Here is a 15379-nt window from a genome sequence, read left to right on the forward strand (position 1 = left end):
TCTAAGCATTGCAATACCATTTTCGCTCACTTTTGTTACTTGCTACCTTGCTATTTTTATATTTTAAGATTACAAAAACCTATATCTACCATCCATATTGCACTTGTATCACCATCTCTTCGCCGAACTAGTGCACCTATACAATTTACCATTGTATTGGGTGTGTTGGGGACACAAGAGACTCTTTGTTATTTGGTTGCAGGGTTGTTTGAGAGAGAACATCTTCATCCTACGCCTCACACAGATTGATAAACCTTAGGTCATCCACTTGAGGGAAATTTGCTACTGTCCTACAAAACTCTGCGCTTGGAGGCCCAACACGAGTCTACAAGAAGAAGGTTGCATAGTAGACATCACATCACATCATAAACAATCACATTCAATTTACCAAAAGTAACCCAAAAGATAAAGATAAAACATGCTGCCACATTCAGTTCATCACATCATCACACCATCACATCACACCGGAGTCAGGGCCTTCGCGAGGGCAGCATGCTGCCCCCTGATCATGTAGTCGTCCCCGTGAATCGCTACATCCTCTGCATGAGACACAAGGTGATCGAAGTGGCCATCCTTTGGCTTTGGCTTGGTGGTGCAGTAGGGGCAGTGCCACTTCTTGATCTTGCGGTTGTAGAAGGAAGCGGCTCCCTTGGCCTTGATCTTCTCCACCTCCTTCGCTATGAAGGACGTGATGTTGCCCTTGTACACATCTTGTCCAGAATCATACTGCACACATGAATGAATTACATTAATACTCCCCCCGTTCCCAAATATAAGTCTTTTTAGAAATTTCAATAAGTGACTACATACAGAGCAAAATGAGTGAATCCATACTTTAAAATATGTCTACATACATTCGTATGTTGTAATCCATTTGAAATGTCTAAAAAGACTTATATTTAGGAACAGAGGGAGTACATTATAGATTCATATACACCATGTCAAAGGAACTAAATGAACAATCTAAATTTCAAGTATGCTTACCTCATATTCTTCGTCGTCACTATACTCTGGATCGTATAGGTCGAACCTAGTAAGGGCCAGCTTCCTCTTTTTCCCCAACCATCATCCTCCTGAATATACAATTACATCCATGACTAGTAAATATAGAAGCCAATTGAAAATCTCGATATGCACACATGACACATTGGTCATAGGGCTAATATACTAGGGAAACCAATATACTATGATCCTATTTGCATTTTCCATTATCATGCACACACATTGAATAACAGAGCTAATATAACTACATATTGTGGACAAATTTATATACTAGTGAATCAAATAACTTCTTAATCAATGGATTCCATTTGGGCATATGACATTCAAAACCCCAATCTGCATAGCATTCAAAAACAAATCTAACAGGGACCCAATCTAATAAGCATGCATGTCTCTAGCATTAAAAACCCCAATCTATGTAGCATTAAAAACAAATCTAATAACCATACATCTGTGTAGCATTGAAGCACAGAGATCCCTATCTCTCATACAAATCTATCTAGCATTTTTGCAACGAATGTAATCCAAAAAACCCTAGTACAAAAACCCCCATCCCCCCATATAGAAAACCCCGGCCCATCCATCAAACCAACTACTCTAACCATCTGTACTACCGTATGAATCACAATCTAACCAATGCAACTAACTCTACAAGATAATATGCTAAATATTGCAACTAACAAGCAAGTGCAAATACCTCCTGCTCCTCGCCAGGCTGCGCATCGAGGTCTCGGGATGGACTGCGTCGCTCGACGCCGTCACCTTCTGCTCCGGCAGCGTTGAGGCGGAGCCCGCCACCTCCTTCTCCACATCCGCAGCGGTTGCGAGTTTCCCCGCACCGCCATGGACACCACCAATGTCCTTCATTTCATCTGTGGTCACCGCACCCTGCAGCTCCACTACATCTCCGGTTGCTACGACGGCGTCGCCACGAGCTTCCGTCATCGGACAGATGGAGGCGATGAAGGTGAGGAAGAGGATGCGGCGGGGGAGAGCGAGACAGTGCGGTGGAGGCAGTGGAGGAGAGCGAGACGATGCCGGTGGGGGAGAGGAAGACGATGCGATAGGAAGGGGATTTGGGGGGAAATGGTAGGGGCGATGGGCCGGGAGGTGGTTTCCCCTCTTTATACGATGGGACATTTCGGGCATGTCCCATGGACATGTGCTACCCCATGACCGCGGTCAGTTGCATGCGCCCACATATATGAATACCACTGTACGATCAGCATACGAGACCACTATACGGGTAAACGGTCAAAGGTGGACTGGGCCCTACACGGCCCCACTCGTCAGAGTTAACGATCAAAGGCATTGACCCAAGGGCAACATCCGTTGTAACCTGTTCTGAGGGTTTCGGGCAAGGGAGTGGGGAAAAGTGAGCAAAAGTTAAGAGCGTGGGGATGAATGAGTACAACTAACGAACCAGGGGCACAGAAATAAAAAAAAACCATCGTACAACCCAACAGGTGTTTACCCAGGTTCAAGCCCTCTCTAGAAGGTAAAATGCTACGTCATGCTTTTAATATATTGATTGTGATGGGGGTACAGAGTACAATATGATCTACGTCGAGATCGTATGAAAGAGTTCTAAGGTCTAAACCTCTAAAAAGCTTGTAATCGTGTCTCTGTAGGCTAAACCCCACGGCTTATACAGGCACCAGAGGTATCTAGGGTTTACACATGGTCGATTACAATCTAGGGATAAGCATGTCGATCATTCAAATATGTCTTGAAGTGTACGTTAAGTCTTCGGGGATCTTCATCTTGATTACATTGAGGACCAAGGCCTGCATGGTCCATTCATCGGTTATCGTGGGTCCTTGGCCCGACCCATAAGTGGCGAGCCGACATGGTAAGCACCCCTAGTCCAGGACACCGGCACGCGGTCCGGATGTATGCGGGCGTTTTGAGGGTCGGCGTTGGAGATGTACTAAAGAAGCATGATTCCACTTGGGCAGAAGCAACCCAATGACCAGATGCATTAGTTAAAGGCATTATCGCAACCATGAAGACCTAGCTTATATCAAGACACCTGTTACTACGAGTAGTGGGTGTGCATTATTGTTGAACTTTAATCACATGTAACATATAAAGCAAAGGAGATAACAGACTCTATATAAGCATTGATGTAGGGTGGAACCCTATGGGCCAATCTTTCATGATTTGGAGGGGATCCCATGAAGAACACGAGGAGTAACACGAGGGGAAACGAGAGGAGATACTCAAATCAACGAGAATCGATCACACATGTGCTAGATCCATGAACACAAAGAAGTCACAAAGATCCAAAGACAACAAAGAGAGGATACAAGTAGCTAGTTCTTCTCTAAGAGGAGGCCTTGAATCCACTAGGTGATCTTCTCCTAGATGGAGGTCTTGAGTCCACTTGGGGGATCTTCTCCTAGATGGAGGACTTGGCCTCCAACGAAGTAGGTATCAAGTGGATGAGCAAAGCTCTGTCTCTCATATGAGCTAAACCAATGCTAACCCTCAAATGGTGGAGGTGGAGGAGTATATATAGTCTAGGGTCACAAGGGGGGTAAGTGAGGGGCGAAGGGATACATGGGCCTTGGGCCCGATCTCTGTGCACAGACAGGTACCGGACGTCCGGTGGGTTCCGGTCGTCCGGTGGCTCACGGCCGTCCGGAAGTCTTCGGACATCCGTCATTTCCTCTCTGGACATGTGGCACCGGATATCCGGACGCTGTCGATCGTTCGGTGGCTGACGAGTGTCGGATGTCCGACGTCTGGCGGTCGTCCGAGCGCTGTAGGGTGCCTCGGCTATAGTTGTTCTGGCTGGTGGAATCTCCAAGCGTCGGACGTTCGGAGATTGTCAGTCGTCCGGAGGTCGTTGGATGTCCGAGAGCTCTAGCTTTCTGGTAGCTCTTCCTCTTGTTCCTCGCGCTTGGTGTCATCGCCGTCTTGTCTAATGCTCCTAGCTGTTTCATGGCCTTCCTCTTGGTTCCTGGTCATGCATAGCACATACGTTTGAGGTAGTAGCCATGTATCACATGTGGAAAGTGACGGTTCGGAGAGGAGCGAGTTCACATTGTGTCCAATGGCGTATGGTCGAGGTCTCATGGTATGTCCTCTTGGGGCTTGGGGAGTAGTCGTAGTGTACATGAGGATGATCGTAGGATGCTCCGCATCAGATAACAAATTCTATATAAGCATCCGTTCATCACTTGCTTACGGGTTTGAAACCTTGTAAACACAAATCTCAACACAAGAACATTCCCTCCAGAGAACATGATTAGGTTTTTTTACTTCATCATAATAAGGGGCCTGAACTTGTATACTTCATTGTGCTGCCCAAGACTACGTGGACGAGAGGACACAACCGAGTCAGCGAGCTAATCTCAACCGTAGACGGTGCGCGATCTGATAGTGCGGAAGACCACCGATAGAGACTTCCACCGATCGACCGACGCTTAGCGTTGGAAAAAAACCCGAACAACTTTGAACCTGAAGCGACTTTGAGTTAGTAGTCAGTCGCCAGTGAGTCAGTCCACCGCGGCCGACACGCCCACTCCAACCCCCACACCCACCGATTCCCTTCTACCTCCCGTGTCACACACTAAACCAAACCACCGATCATTTCCACCCGACGCTTCCACCGCCCGAATCCAGCTAGCCAGCCAGCCAGGCGAAGCTGCGAGGATGTACCGAGATCCCAATCCCTTCGACGAGGGCGCCGACGACAGCGCCTTCTCCGTAATCCCCCATTTCTCCCCCTCTAGCTTAGCATGGCCTGCTAGATAGATCTCGGGCGGGATCTCCCCGCCGAGCTCCGGCGTTTGAATTTTAGCGTGTTCTGACGAGCTGTGCATCTGGTGGTTCGTGCGCAGAATGGGGGAGGACGCGGTGGTGCCGCTGGTGGTGGTGGCGGCAAGTCGCAGTTCCAGTTTCGCCCGACGGAGCCCGTCGGATTCGGCGCCGGTGGCAACGGGGACGCCGCCGTCGACATCCCCCTTGACAACATGAACGTAAGAGGGGATCTCCCGTTTGCTGCTGCCGAGGGAGTGACTGAGCGTGCTCTCTGCTCTACGCTAATATGATTGCTTTGCAGGGTTCGAATGGCAAGCAAAGTGAGCTCTCGCAGTGGCAGGCAGATCTCAAGAGGCGAGAGGCGGTAAGCTTCTTATGCTGCTGCTGTCTTGGATTCATACTGTTGATTTGATACATTACTATGATGTTAAATTGTTGCCATTTTTTCTCTCCTGTTCGTTGTTCTCAATTTTGAATTTCTTTTGTGGGTGAAGGACATAAAGAGGAGGGAGGAAGCTCTCAAGAGTGGTACGCTTCTACATGCATTGGGTCTACATCAGTGGATAAATTATGCCTCATGAAACTGTGAATTGAATCTTGTGTTATCATGTAGCTGGGGTGCCCATGGAGGACAAGAACTGGCCGCCATTCTTCCCAATCATCCACCACGACATTGCCAATGAAATACCAGCCAACGCGCAGCGGTTGCAGTATCTTGCTTTTGCTAGCTGGCTCGGTAACTACGCACACACTCATGAGATACCAGTTTTAAGAGGCATCATTGTATGTACTTACTGACGATATTTGGGGTTGCAATAATCTACAGGCATCGTGCTTTGCCTCGTTTGGAATTTCATTGCTGTCACAGTCTGTTGGATCAGAGGGGGGGGTGAGCTAAGTACCTTCTTCTAGTTAGTTTTCATGTTCTAAGTACACCTGCCTGTACACCTGCACATATGTATTGCAGTTTGGGTACCAACGAGTGCTAGTCTTATTGTGCTATTATGTCTTGTAATGCAGCAGACCACTAAATCTTTGGATTTTCTTATGCTTGCAGACTCTAAACTGTTTTTCCTGGCTACTATCTACGGTATGCTTGGAGTACCTTTGTCCTACTTGATGTGGTATAGGCCTCTGTACCGTGCAATGAGGTATGCACCTAATAGTCAATGCTTTCTGGCTTCCTGTTATGTGTGTGATCTGCACCAGTTCATGCCATACTTCTGATTCAATTTTGTATCAGCCTAACATGCATAACATTCCTAATTAACAACAAAAGGAAATTTCTACTAGATGTTTGACTTAACTGAATTCCAATCTCTGCAATGTACTTCTCCTAGCACTAGTAGTGGCTTTATGTTTAATATTCGGTCAACTTGCTGAACAGAACTGACAGCGCATTCAGCTTTGGGTGGTTTTTCCTTTGTTACATGGTAAGGTCTTGATGAACTTGTGGTTTCTGCTTTCTTCATCTGATATGCTATTTATGTTAGCAACCTGATTGAATTATGTTTTCTTTGTTTTGTTGTAGCTCCACATTGGCTTTTGTATAATTGCTGCCATTGCTCCGCCGATCGTATTTCGTGGGAAGTCATTAACGTAAGATAACTTACCACACTATGTATTGCTTCATACAATTACTGCCTAGAGTTTTAATACGATAGATAGCCACTGTACAGTGTCTCAATGCGTGAGGCTGTTGATTTTTTTTATGTGGCTCTAAACAAAGTATGCTTTATCTGTCATCAGGGGTATACTGGCTGCAATCGATACCTTCTCTGATCATGCATTAGTTGGGGTGAGTTGTTTAGATGCTATTCATCCTTCTGCAGCTCATATACTTCCTATATGGAATGAACAGCTGGACAAGTTTCTATTTCTATAAAGTATGTCGATACAATTTTGTATGTTCAGTGTATATAACATTTAAGGCCAACGATCTTTCTTTCAGATACTTTACTTTGTTGGATTTGCCTTGTTTTCACTAGAGACAGTTGTGAGCATTTGGGTTCTTCAGGTCTGTGACTAATCTGCTATCTCCCTCTGCCCCTTGCCTCCTATTCTGCCTTTATTACGTTCCTCGTTCTTTGGTTTCGCACAACCCTCGCTCATCTTTGGGTACTATATCTAAATGGATAAGGAAGTAAATAGGTATTCATTTACTTGGATCACACAGTTTGAATTAGTAATTGGAGATGCTAGTAACTTATCTAAAACTAGAAGTACTCTGTATGTTATTTGTTTAATTACTCCTGCCCTCTAGCTATCTATAAGTATAACTCTATACATAAATTTCAACAACAGTGATCTCTTAAAATTAGGATAATATGGAATCCATCCAGTTGTGATACTAGTGTTTACTGCTGGAAGAAAGTTATACTAACCATCAGTCAAGCACAGTTTTTCAGTAAACTTACCTTTGTTTTTCTATGTTCATCGGTCTTCCTTATATTTGTTTCAACAGAAAAATATGTGTAATGTATAATTTAATTTACAAGTAAAGCAAATCCAGGAAGGTTGAGCGAGCATGTCACATTTTATGAATATTATTTTTCCTTTATGCTGTCACCTATGCATATAGAACTATTGTGTTTGCCAAGTTCCTTACAGCGCAAAATACCAGCAGCTTGGCACTTACTTGATCTTGCTCTAATTTTGGTGCATGCAGAGAGTATACATGTATTTCAGAGGGCACAAGTGAAGCGGGCAACGGAAGAAAATACAGAAGTCCACCGGTGTCATCGGAGCGTGCTGCGGTTCTGTGCATACATATGAGTACATGCCATTCTTTGTATGTTATGGTAGTTATGGGAATAATTTGCCTCAGAAATTCAGAAGTTTGTTTATTTGTTGCAAGAGAGTAGAAGTGTAACAAACGTTGTATTAGTGTTATCTCTTGAACTGTCTGTTGTTTAAAACCTTGGATCTTACCTATATAAACTGCATGTTGTTTGAAGCCTAGCATTTTTGTTTGCTAGTTTGTTTGCATATTTGATTCGTCTGCTGGTAAGCTGCTTTCTTCTGCGAGGGCCATGGTAGGTGGAACCTAAAGACAGCAAAACCATATGAGGTTCTCATCTGTGCCTTGTGAAGTGATGTCGAAGGAATCTTCTAGCCTTCATTGCAGATTCCAATTCTTATAAAGAAAAACGCAAGACTTGACATCCTTACATTTTTTTTTGAACCATGATGTCCTTCTAGCCTTCGCTGAATCCTACCATGTACTATGAAATGAAACATGAGAATGTATAACAGAAGTTTGGTTGCGCTTGCGCCATAACAAGAAGTTTTAAAAAATCACTTCATGGACAGAAAATATTGCATGTGGTTGGACTTCATAGATTTTATTTTCTAAAACTCTACAAAGTACTCATACGAATCAAATAAGATGCATGACAAAAGGTCCTAAGGAATGGACTGCTGAAATCTGAGATGGGCTCTAGGCCCATATTGCAATTTCTGAAAAATCTCTAAGGGCCCATGTGGGTTATATGGCACTAGGTGTGGTGGGAAGTTTAGTCCCACCCCGGAAGTGGAAGGAGAGTTGGAGTGGTTTATAAGGGTTTCTCTTCTACATGCTATTGGAGCTTGAGAAGAGAAGAGGCCCTCGCGCACTCCTCCTCCTCCGCCGCCCGTCGCGCCGCGCCGCGCCGCGCCGCGCCGCGCCGCGGGTTGCGGGATTGAGCCGAGCCGAGCTCACACCTACCCTTCTGGTTCCTGTACGGGGTACGGGGTGGGCAGCGATTACGCGACTGCTCGCTTCCGATCGTCTACTTCCTCTACGTCCGCGCCGCCTTCATCATCACCATGTCCACCGACGCCGACTGTGCCGCCGGCGAGAAAGCTGAAGCCGACAAGAAGGCCGCCGAGGATGCCGCTGCTGCCACCAAAGCCGCGGCCTCTGCGTGGCCTACTGGAGGGTATAACTCGTTTATCCCGCTCCTGATTATTTTCATATTAGCAGTACTAGCAGTATGTGTAGATTTGTCTACTGTTTGCTTAGTACGTGCATGTTTAGACCAGAGTCAGTACATCATCAACTTAGTCAATGCCACGCTAGTGATTTACTCATGGATTAATTTAATCGAGAAATTGCCTATTTACTCAACATGAACTCCTCCAAAGTTTAACGTAATTCCTTTAATCAAAGAACAGGTCCTTGATCTTCTCGTTTCCAGATATTTACGCTTGTTACGTTGCTTGATTCTGTACTAATATACAGTGGAAAATGATATAGATTCTGGTAATCCACAACGGTGCCCAGGGTCAGATGCTTTGAATGAACAGTAAATTCAGGAAAAATAGCAAAAAGTAATAATTAAAATTCTGTTTTTTTTTATCCATTCTTTTTTATGGTGTTGTCATCCATCCTAGGAGCGTGCAATTTTTTTTGCTAAAATGACATTTGAGGAGCTCGTGCAAAAAAACAAAATCAGGTTTAAACAATGCAGTTTTTCAAGTTTCTTCGAGGGTCAATTTTTGCTTCTTTTTTTCCATGACTTCCTCGAATATCCTAACACAATGAAAATTCGCACGTGCCTTGTGCACTCCAGCATCTTGAATGTAAAAAAAAAATCTAATTTCTTTTTGCTATTTTTCACAAATTCATTGTTCATGTGCTGGTGTAGATGAGCCTAGGCTCAGAATAGCCGCTCCCGATTCCTTCGTCTTACTCTGCCCATGGCTGTGTCTCTATTCTCCTCTGATCAACGATGAGTTATGATTCTGTAACGAGTCAAAAGGAATTCTACTTGGAGGGTGCATGTGAAAACTGTGTCTTCAATTTAATGCGTATATGCTATGGAATGTCTCGTACGGCCACTGGCCATCCAATGACTTGGGGATGCTGACATGGCACATACCCGTGGCCACACGCTGACACATGGACCGCCTTTGAAAAAAGATAAACGTACATATGGTTACAGCTTGGTGAAGTAGGCATCAGCCATATCCTCTCCAACTCTCGGCGATCAATTTCCAGCCTCCATTACCTCATCTGCATCCAGCCATCCTTGCGCTGCCACGTGGCAGAACCATATCTAGATCCATGGAACCACCACCAAGCTTTCCTCCAAGCGTCTCTGGCCATCATAATTCAAGCACCAACTGGTTAGGACAGACAAAACAGGCACAAGTATACCGCAGGACATTATATCGTAAATGGCGTATACGGAATTTCAAATGCTCTCCGCTCGTGTATTTGGCAGCGAACAGACAAGCAACAGACAGATTAATTTTCAGCAAAGATCACTAGTAAGTTGATTAACTAACCGATACAGGTTTAAAAAAAATAAATCACCGGGAAGTGGGCATGATCACAGAAAGGAATCACAAGCTTTTCGTAGTAAGAAAGCTCAGCGTCCAGGGAAAGAATACAGGCAAAACACGATTGTTTCATTTTCAGATCACTATAAGCTGGCCCTGATATCACCAGAATTCCAGAAAAGAAAAAGAGAAAAAAGGGGAAATAGGGACACCACATCATCACCATCTCATTTCCCTCCTTATGTTTTCTTAGCTCTTATCTCCACAGTTCTTTCATCAAGCTCTCTCTTCTCCCCAAGTCTCAGTTACAACTTACAAGGCTTGAAGGGGAGAAGAGCAGCTCCAAGAGGTCGGGCAGCAAACATGGCATTCTGCAGCCCACACAGCACCACATCCCTGCGCTCCCCATGCACCACCATCCCAAACTCTGGCTTCAGGCAGAACCAAGTCATCCTCTTCACGACCAGAAGCAGCAGGAGGAGTAACACGAGGCATGGGGCAAGGACCTTCCAGGTCTCATGCGCAGTTGAGCAGCCAATAGTGATTGGCCTGGCAGCAGACTCGGGATGTGGGAAATCCACCTTCATGCGCCGGCTCACAAGCGTGTTTGGAGGTGCTGCAGAGCCACCCAAGGGCGGCAACCCAGACTCCAACACGCTCATCAGCGACACGACGACGGTCATATGCCTTGATGACTACCATTCCTTGGACAGAACCGGGAGGAAGGAGAAAGGTGTGACCGCCCTGGACCCCAAGGCAAACGACTTTGATCTCATGTATGAGCAGGTGAAGGCAATCAAGGAAGGCAAGGCTATTGAGAAGCCAATCTACAACCACGTCACTGGCCTCCTCGACCCGGCGGAGCTCATCCAGCCCCCCAAGATCTTCGTCATCGAGGGTTTGCACCCAATGTGAGTTCACATTCTACCCCCATGCTTCTCCTGTCTGTTTCAGTATTTGGTGTCTGTTTTTTCTTTCTTTTTTCCTCATATTCCAGTAGCTGTTGGGTAAGTGGTCATCATAAAACCTTTTGAATCACAGCAGCAACTTCTGTTAAGTTTCCACAAAATATTCGATTCCCTGATGCTTAACAGTTAGCAGTATTTCCCTGACTAAAATAAACATGATCATTTTGCAAGCTGTAACAAACAGAAATTTTTAAACCAGGTACGATGAACGTGTGAGAGAGCTCCTTGATTTCAGCATCTACTTAGACATCAGCAATGAGGTTAAGTTCGCATGGAAAATTCAGGTGAGCTGAACAGCAAGGTTTAGATGTTTCAATGGATTTTGTTGCCGTTATCTAACTTTAAAAAAACAATCACTGGCACTTTTGCAGAGAGACATGGCAGAGCGTGGGCACAGTCTTGAAAGCATCAAGGCTAGCATCGAAGCCAGGAAACCTGATTTTGATGCCTTTATTGGTACTGCCTTTTTACCAACTAATCACAGCAAGTGTTTTCCATAAACCAAAAATAATAAAAGATGGTATGTAACCTGACCACTTGGTATGACAGATCCGCAGAAGCAATACGCTGATGCTGTGATTGAAGTTCTGCCAACCCAGCTGATTCCTGATGACAACGAAGGAAAGGTGCTGCGAGTTAAATTGATCATGAAAGAAGGCATTAAGTTCTTCAACCCGGTTTACCTCTTCGATGAAGGATCAACCATCAACTGGATCCCTTGTGGAAGAAAGCTTACATGCTCTTATCCTGGCATCAAATTTTCCTATGGCCCAGACACTTACTTTGGCCAAGAGGTACTCATCTTGGCTTATTTACCCTTTTGTGTCAAACGAGTAATGCTAACTGCTGTTACTTGGAAATAAATCAAAAGAAACCTAGCAAGTAGTCCAAAGTAGGACAAAGTAAGAGAGCTCCAAAACCATTCTTAGACTAGAGATCGACTATTCACTGAGTAGAACAATTCTAGCTGTCAAACAGGTCCTGCCTCAGACAATGCTGTACAATCTTAGTGTTTGCTTGTTTATTTCAGGTATCGGTGCTGGAGATGGATGGGCAATTTGACAGACTAGATGAACTCATCTATGTTGAGAGCCACCTAAGCAACCTCTCAACCAAGTTCTACGGGGAGGTGACACAGCAAATGCTAAAGCATGCAGACTTCCCAGGCAGCAACAATGGAACAGGTCTCTTCCAGACCATTGTAGGACTGAAGATTAGAGATCTCTATGAACAGATCATCGCTGAGAGGGCCAGCGTTCCTGCTGAAGCAGCAAAAGTTTGATGAGCCCCAAATTCAAGTTCACGAATCATTTCATCACCAACTCAATGAGAATGAGCATCCTCGCATTTCTTGTACCTAGTTTGAATATATTACAGCTAGAAGACGGTAGAAAGTTCACTGCAGAACTCATGAAAACCTGCATTTTGAACTTCTCGAAAATCCTCTCCATGATGAGGGTCTCTTATGTCTCTTCTTAACAAATTTCGATGTACATCTTCTCCCATGTTTCAATGCAGAAAATACATGTGCTTGCTAGAATCAAAAGCGGCTGCTTTTATCTAGTGTGTCCTTTTTTTGGCTGTTACTGCTGATCACGACTAACATTCATAAAAGGCCATTTAAGAAATTTGAAAAAATGGTGGTGGATTTGTAGACAGAATTGTGAAAAATTATGAGAACATGTGGACTATTCGGTACATTGTTCTAGCAAATCACCCTGTGTGTGGAACTGTATATCTGACGCTGATAACACAGTAGTCGTTAATCATCCACTAACAAACGTATCATCCATGATAACAGAAATGGTTATGAAATTAAGGCATAACAATCATGTCATTATTATGGAAAAGGCACATTGTGCTACTTTCAAGAAAGAATTCATAAACCCTACTGTGTGGAACTGCTGATGTGAAACTGAGAATAATTAGAAGTAGAGGATCATTAATCAATGTGTAATGACTAATGACAAGATAATGGTTAAGAACCTAAGCTATGTCAGTTATGATCTTATAAAAGGTACATGCTGCTACTCACTTTCTCAGCCAAAATTCATCGAAATAGACTTTCAGTCAAGTATATATAACTAACAAAAAACCATGAAGGGAGCTTCAGAACAGAAAATGGCCAGCTTCATGTAACTAGTAACTAGATTAAAGAGCAGTTTTCGATGCAAACCATATAAATTTTAGCGGTACAGTACAACAATTGGCAAGCTAAGGTAAATTTTCATCATATGATGCTCAGTGTGTAAGTGCGAGAAGTTACAGGCCACACAGTCTTAAGAGAGATGCACATAGATATCTCCAAACAACAGGAGAGCACAAGCACAAATATTCACATCAAATAGCATGATTAATCCGTACAATGCGAGCATTTCCATATGAGATGCTACAAAGTAACAATAGGCTCAGTATTGACATTACAATAAGCAACTGAATGTAGACATCTGTTCCAGGTAGAAACAGTGACTTATTTTGCTACGATCATCAAAAGAAAAGACGTGGATGAACCGATATCGGTGATGCCAATGGTCGGCACGCCATCGTCTCCCTCGAGTTCAGTCCAAGCCCTTCAACGTTGGGTGATGCCTCCCACCCTGGTGGTAGTGGCCTCCTCCAGGCACGGGAGTTGGGCACGCCAACATAAACTCGGTTCTCCTCCACTCCGCAGTTCCCCACGTCCACGCAAGCCACCGTGCTCCTCCCGGCAATGTCCACGAACAAGGTGTAAGCCCCAATGTTGTCCACTTCCTCCCACATCATGCGCGCCCAATCAAGCGCATACACACCGATCTTGTTCACCCTGGGCGCACGGAACACCAGGGGGGCCAAGTTTGCTTCAAACATGAAGAGCACCAGCAGCAGCCGATCCCCGGCAGCAACCAAATGCGGCCCGAATTGCAATCTGTCGAATCTGGTGGCGTCCGGAAGGCCGGTGGTTGGCAGCAGTCGGGCTGCCTGGTTCGAAGGGGCGCCACCAAGGTGGAACTCCAGTATCTGCGCGCGGTCGGTCAGACCCAGGACGCGCCCGCGGAATTCGATGACGGTCGTGACGATGGAGGCGGCGCGGGGGAGGGCGTGCTTGGTCCAGTCGGGGCGGGCGTTGATGTTGTTGGGGCTTGGATGCTCGGGGAAGGGGAGCGAGAAGAAGGCGTGCATGGAGTGGAAGAGCAGGAGGTGGGAGGGCGTGAGCGCTGCGTAGTGATAGGGGAAGTGCGGGGAAGGGAGCTGGAGCGCGCGGCGCTCGACGCCGGTGAGGGCGTCGACGAGGTGTAGGCTGTTGAAGGAGCCCCGGCGGAGGAGGATTAGGTGGCCGCGTGAGGCGGAGAGGAGCGTGGCGCCCTCCGCCAGGGCGGGGATGGGGTACGAGAGGGATTGGGGGACGACGAGCGGGGAGAAGGGCACCAGTCGGAAGTCGGGGCAGAGGAGGAGGAGCGGCGGGATGCGGGGGCGGATGAGATCGGCGGCGGAGGCGCGGAGCAGGTGTCGCCAGGGGCGGCACGTCCCCGCGAAGGCGTAGAGCGAGCGGATGCAGGGAAGGAGGCGGCGGAGCACCTCCGCCAGCGGCAGCTCCGGCAGGTCGGCCCAGTCGCGGTACGGGTCCGGGCTCGGCGCGGCTGGCGGCATCGGAAGTGTGGGGCGGTCGGCGGCGGGGGATGGGCAAGTTCGAGTGTTTCGCGGCGGCAGCGGGGGCAGCATGGTTGGTAGGCTCCGCCGTGCCGGTGAGCATCAACCAGACCTTAGCCCAACTCTAACCGATCCACTAAAATTTAGTGGAGTAAAAGGCTTTTAGTGGAGTATACTAAGTTTTGGCTGGACCTAGTTGATTCCTTAAATATAACAAAGTAATTTTTTGTTTTTCTAAACCTTGCAATTCTAGTATAAATTGCAACTAAACATAAATTTGAATGTTCAACCAAATTACGAATATAGTTTACAAACAGAATTTAAACACGCCGAATGGTTCAAATGTAGCAAATAGCATTTCATAGAACAATTAGGACTCGCTTAGACGTTGCCAATGATGGCCAACAAGATCTTGTTGGAGTTGGGTATGAACTTGATGGTTCTCGATCTTGCGATACTCCTCAAAGAATGTCAAAATCATGTTTGTATCATACTCTGACTCAACCAATATCGAAAATTCCCAGGCATCTCTCTCTTTCGTCTTCAATGATCATGTGATGAAATATGATGAACAAGTCATGATTTGTCATAGAACATGTAGCGACCCAATCTCAGACGGTCAAGTCTCTGTGTTCAGTGTCATCCCTGGATCGGTAATGCTGACACACATAATACTCGAAGGATTTGTAACAGAGTAGCAATCACACACTTATTACATCGAATGTCTCAAAGGATAACTTATTACAATA

The 15379-nt window shown here is 45.7% G+C and overlaps 3 protein-coding genes across 3 annotated transcripts; 2 read left to right on the forward strand and 1 right to left on the reverse strand.

The window, feature by feature from the left end:
- The first annotated feature begins 4517 nt into the window (after nt 1–4517).
- LOC119317518 (secretory carrier-associated membrane protein 5-like) lies at nt 4518–7734 on the forward strand. The gene is made up of 12 exons (XM_037591989.1): nt 4518–4716; nt 4851–4988; nt 5072–5134; nt 5265–5298; nt 5384–5506; nt 5597–5659; nt 5828–5921; nt 6158–6203; nt 6302–6369; nt 6520–6568; nt 6722–6787; nt 7439–7734. Exons 1-12 carry the CDS (start codon nt 4663–4665, stop codon nt 7469–7471), a joined length of 831 nt encoding a protein of 276 aa, XP_037447886.1. The 5' UTR covers nt 4518–4662; the 3' UTR covers nt 7472–7734.
- A 2569-nt stretch (nt 7735–10303) lies between these two features.
- LOC119317519 (phosphoribulokinase, chloroplastic-like) lies at nt 10304–12566 on the forward strand. The gene is made up of 5 exons (XM_037591990.1): nt 10304–10946; nt 11203–11287; nt 11375–11459; nt 11553–11797; nt 12034–12566. The coding sequence occupies exons 1-5, from the start codon at nt 10399–10401 to the stop codon at nt 12283–12285; spliced, it is 1215 nt and encodes a 404-aa protein (XP_037447887.1). The 5' UTR covers nt 10304–10398; the 3' UTR covers nt 12286–12566.
- Nucleotides 12567–13277: 711 nt separating this feature from the next.
- Nucleotides 13278–14746, reverse strand: LOC119317520. Its single transcript, XM_037591991.1, has one exon. The coding sequence runs from the start codon at nt 14700–14702 to the stop codon at nt 13491–13493; it is 1212 nt and encodes a 403-aa protein (XP_037447888.1). The 5' UTR covers nt 14703–14746; the 3' UTR covers nt 13278–13490.
- Between the last annotated feature and the right edge of the window lie 633 nt (nt 14747–15379).

This window comes from Triticum dicoccoides, chromosome 6A (assembly GCF_002162155.2).
Source record: "Triticum dicoccoides isolate Atlit2015 ecotype Zavitan chromosome 6A, WEW_v2.0, whole genome shotgun sequence".
In the NCBI taxonomy this organism is placed as follows: domain Eukaryota; kingdom Viridiplantae; phylum Streptophyta; class Magnoliopsida; order Poales; family Poaceae; genus Triticum; species Triticum dicoccoides.

Bases quoted from the DNA above. Each gene is read 5' to 3' on its own strand.
- LOC119317520 (XM_037591991.1), bottom strand. From the start codon at position 14,702: ATGCTGCCCCCGCTGCCGCCGCGAAACACTCGAACTTGCCCATCCCCC.
- LOC119317519 (XM_037591990.1), top strand. From the start codon at position 10,399: ATGGCATTCTGCAGCCCACACAGCACCACATCCCTGCGCTCCCCATGC. The intron at 11,460-11,552 runs GTACTGCCTTTT...TTGGTATGACAG, and splicing joins TGATTTTGATGCCTTTATTG to ATCCGCAGAAGCAATACGCT. The intron at 11,798-12,033 runs GTACTCATCTTG...TGTTTATTTCAG, and splicing joins ACACTTACTTTGGCCAAGAG to GTATCGGTGCTGGAGATGGA.
- LOC119317518 (XM_037591989.1), top strand. From the start codon at position 4,663: ATGTACCGAGATCCCAATCCCTTCGACGAGGGCGCCGACGACAGCGCC. The intron at 5,507-5,596 runs GTAACTACGCAC...AATAATCTACAG, and splicing joins TGCTTTTGCTAGCTGGCTCG to GCATCGTGCTTTGCCTCGTT. The intron at 6,204-6,301 runs GTAAGGTCTTGA...GTTTTGTTGTAG, and splicing joins GGTTTTTCCTTTGTTACATG to CTCCACATTGGCTTTTGTAT.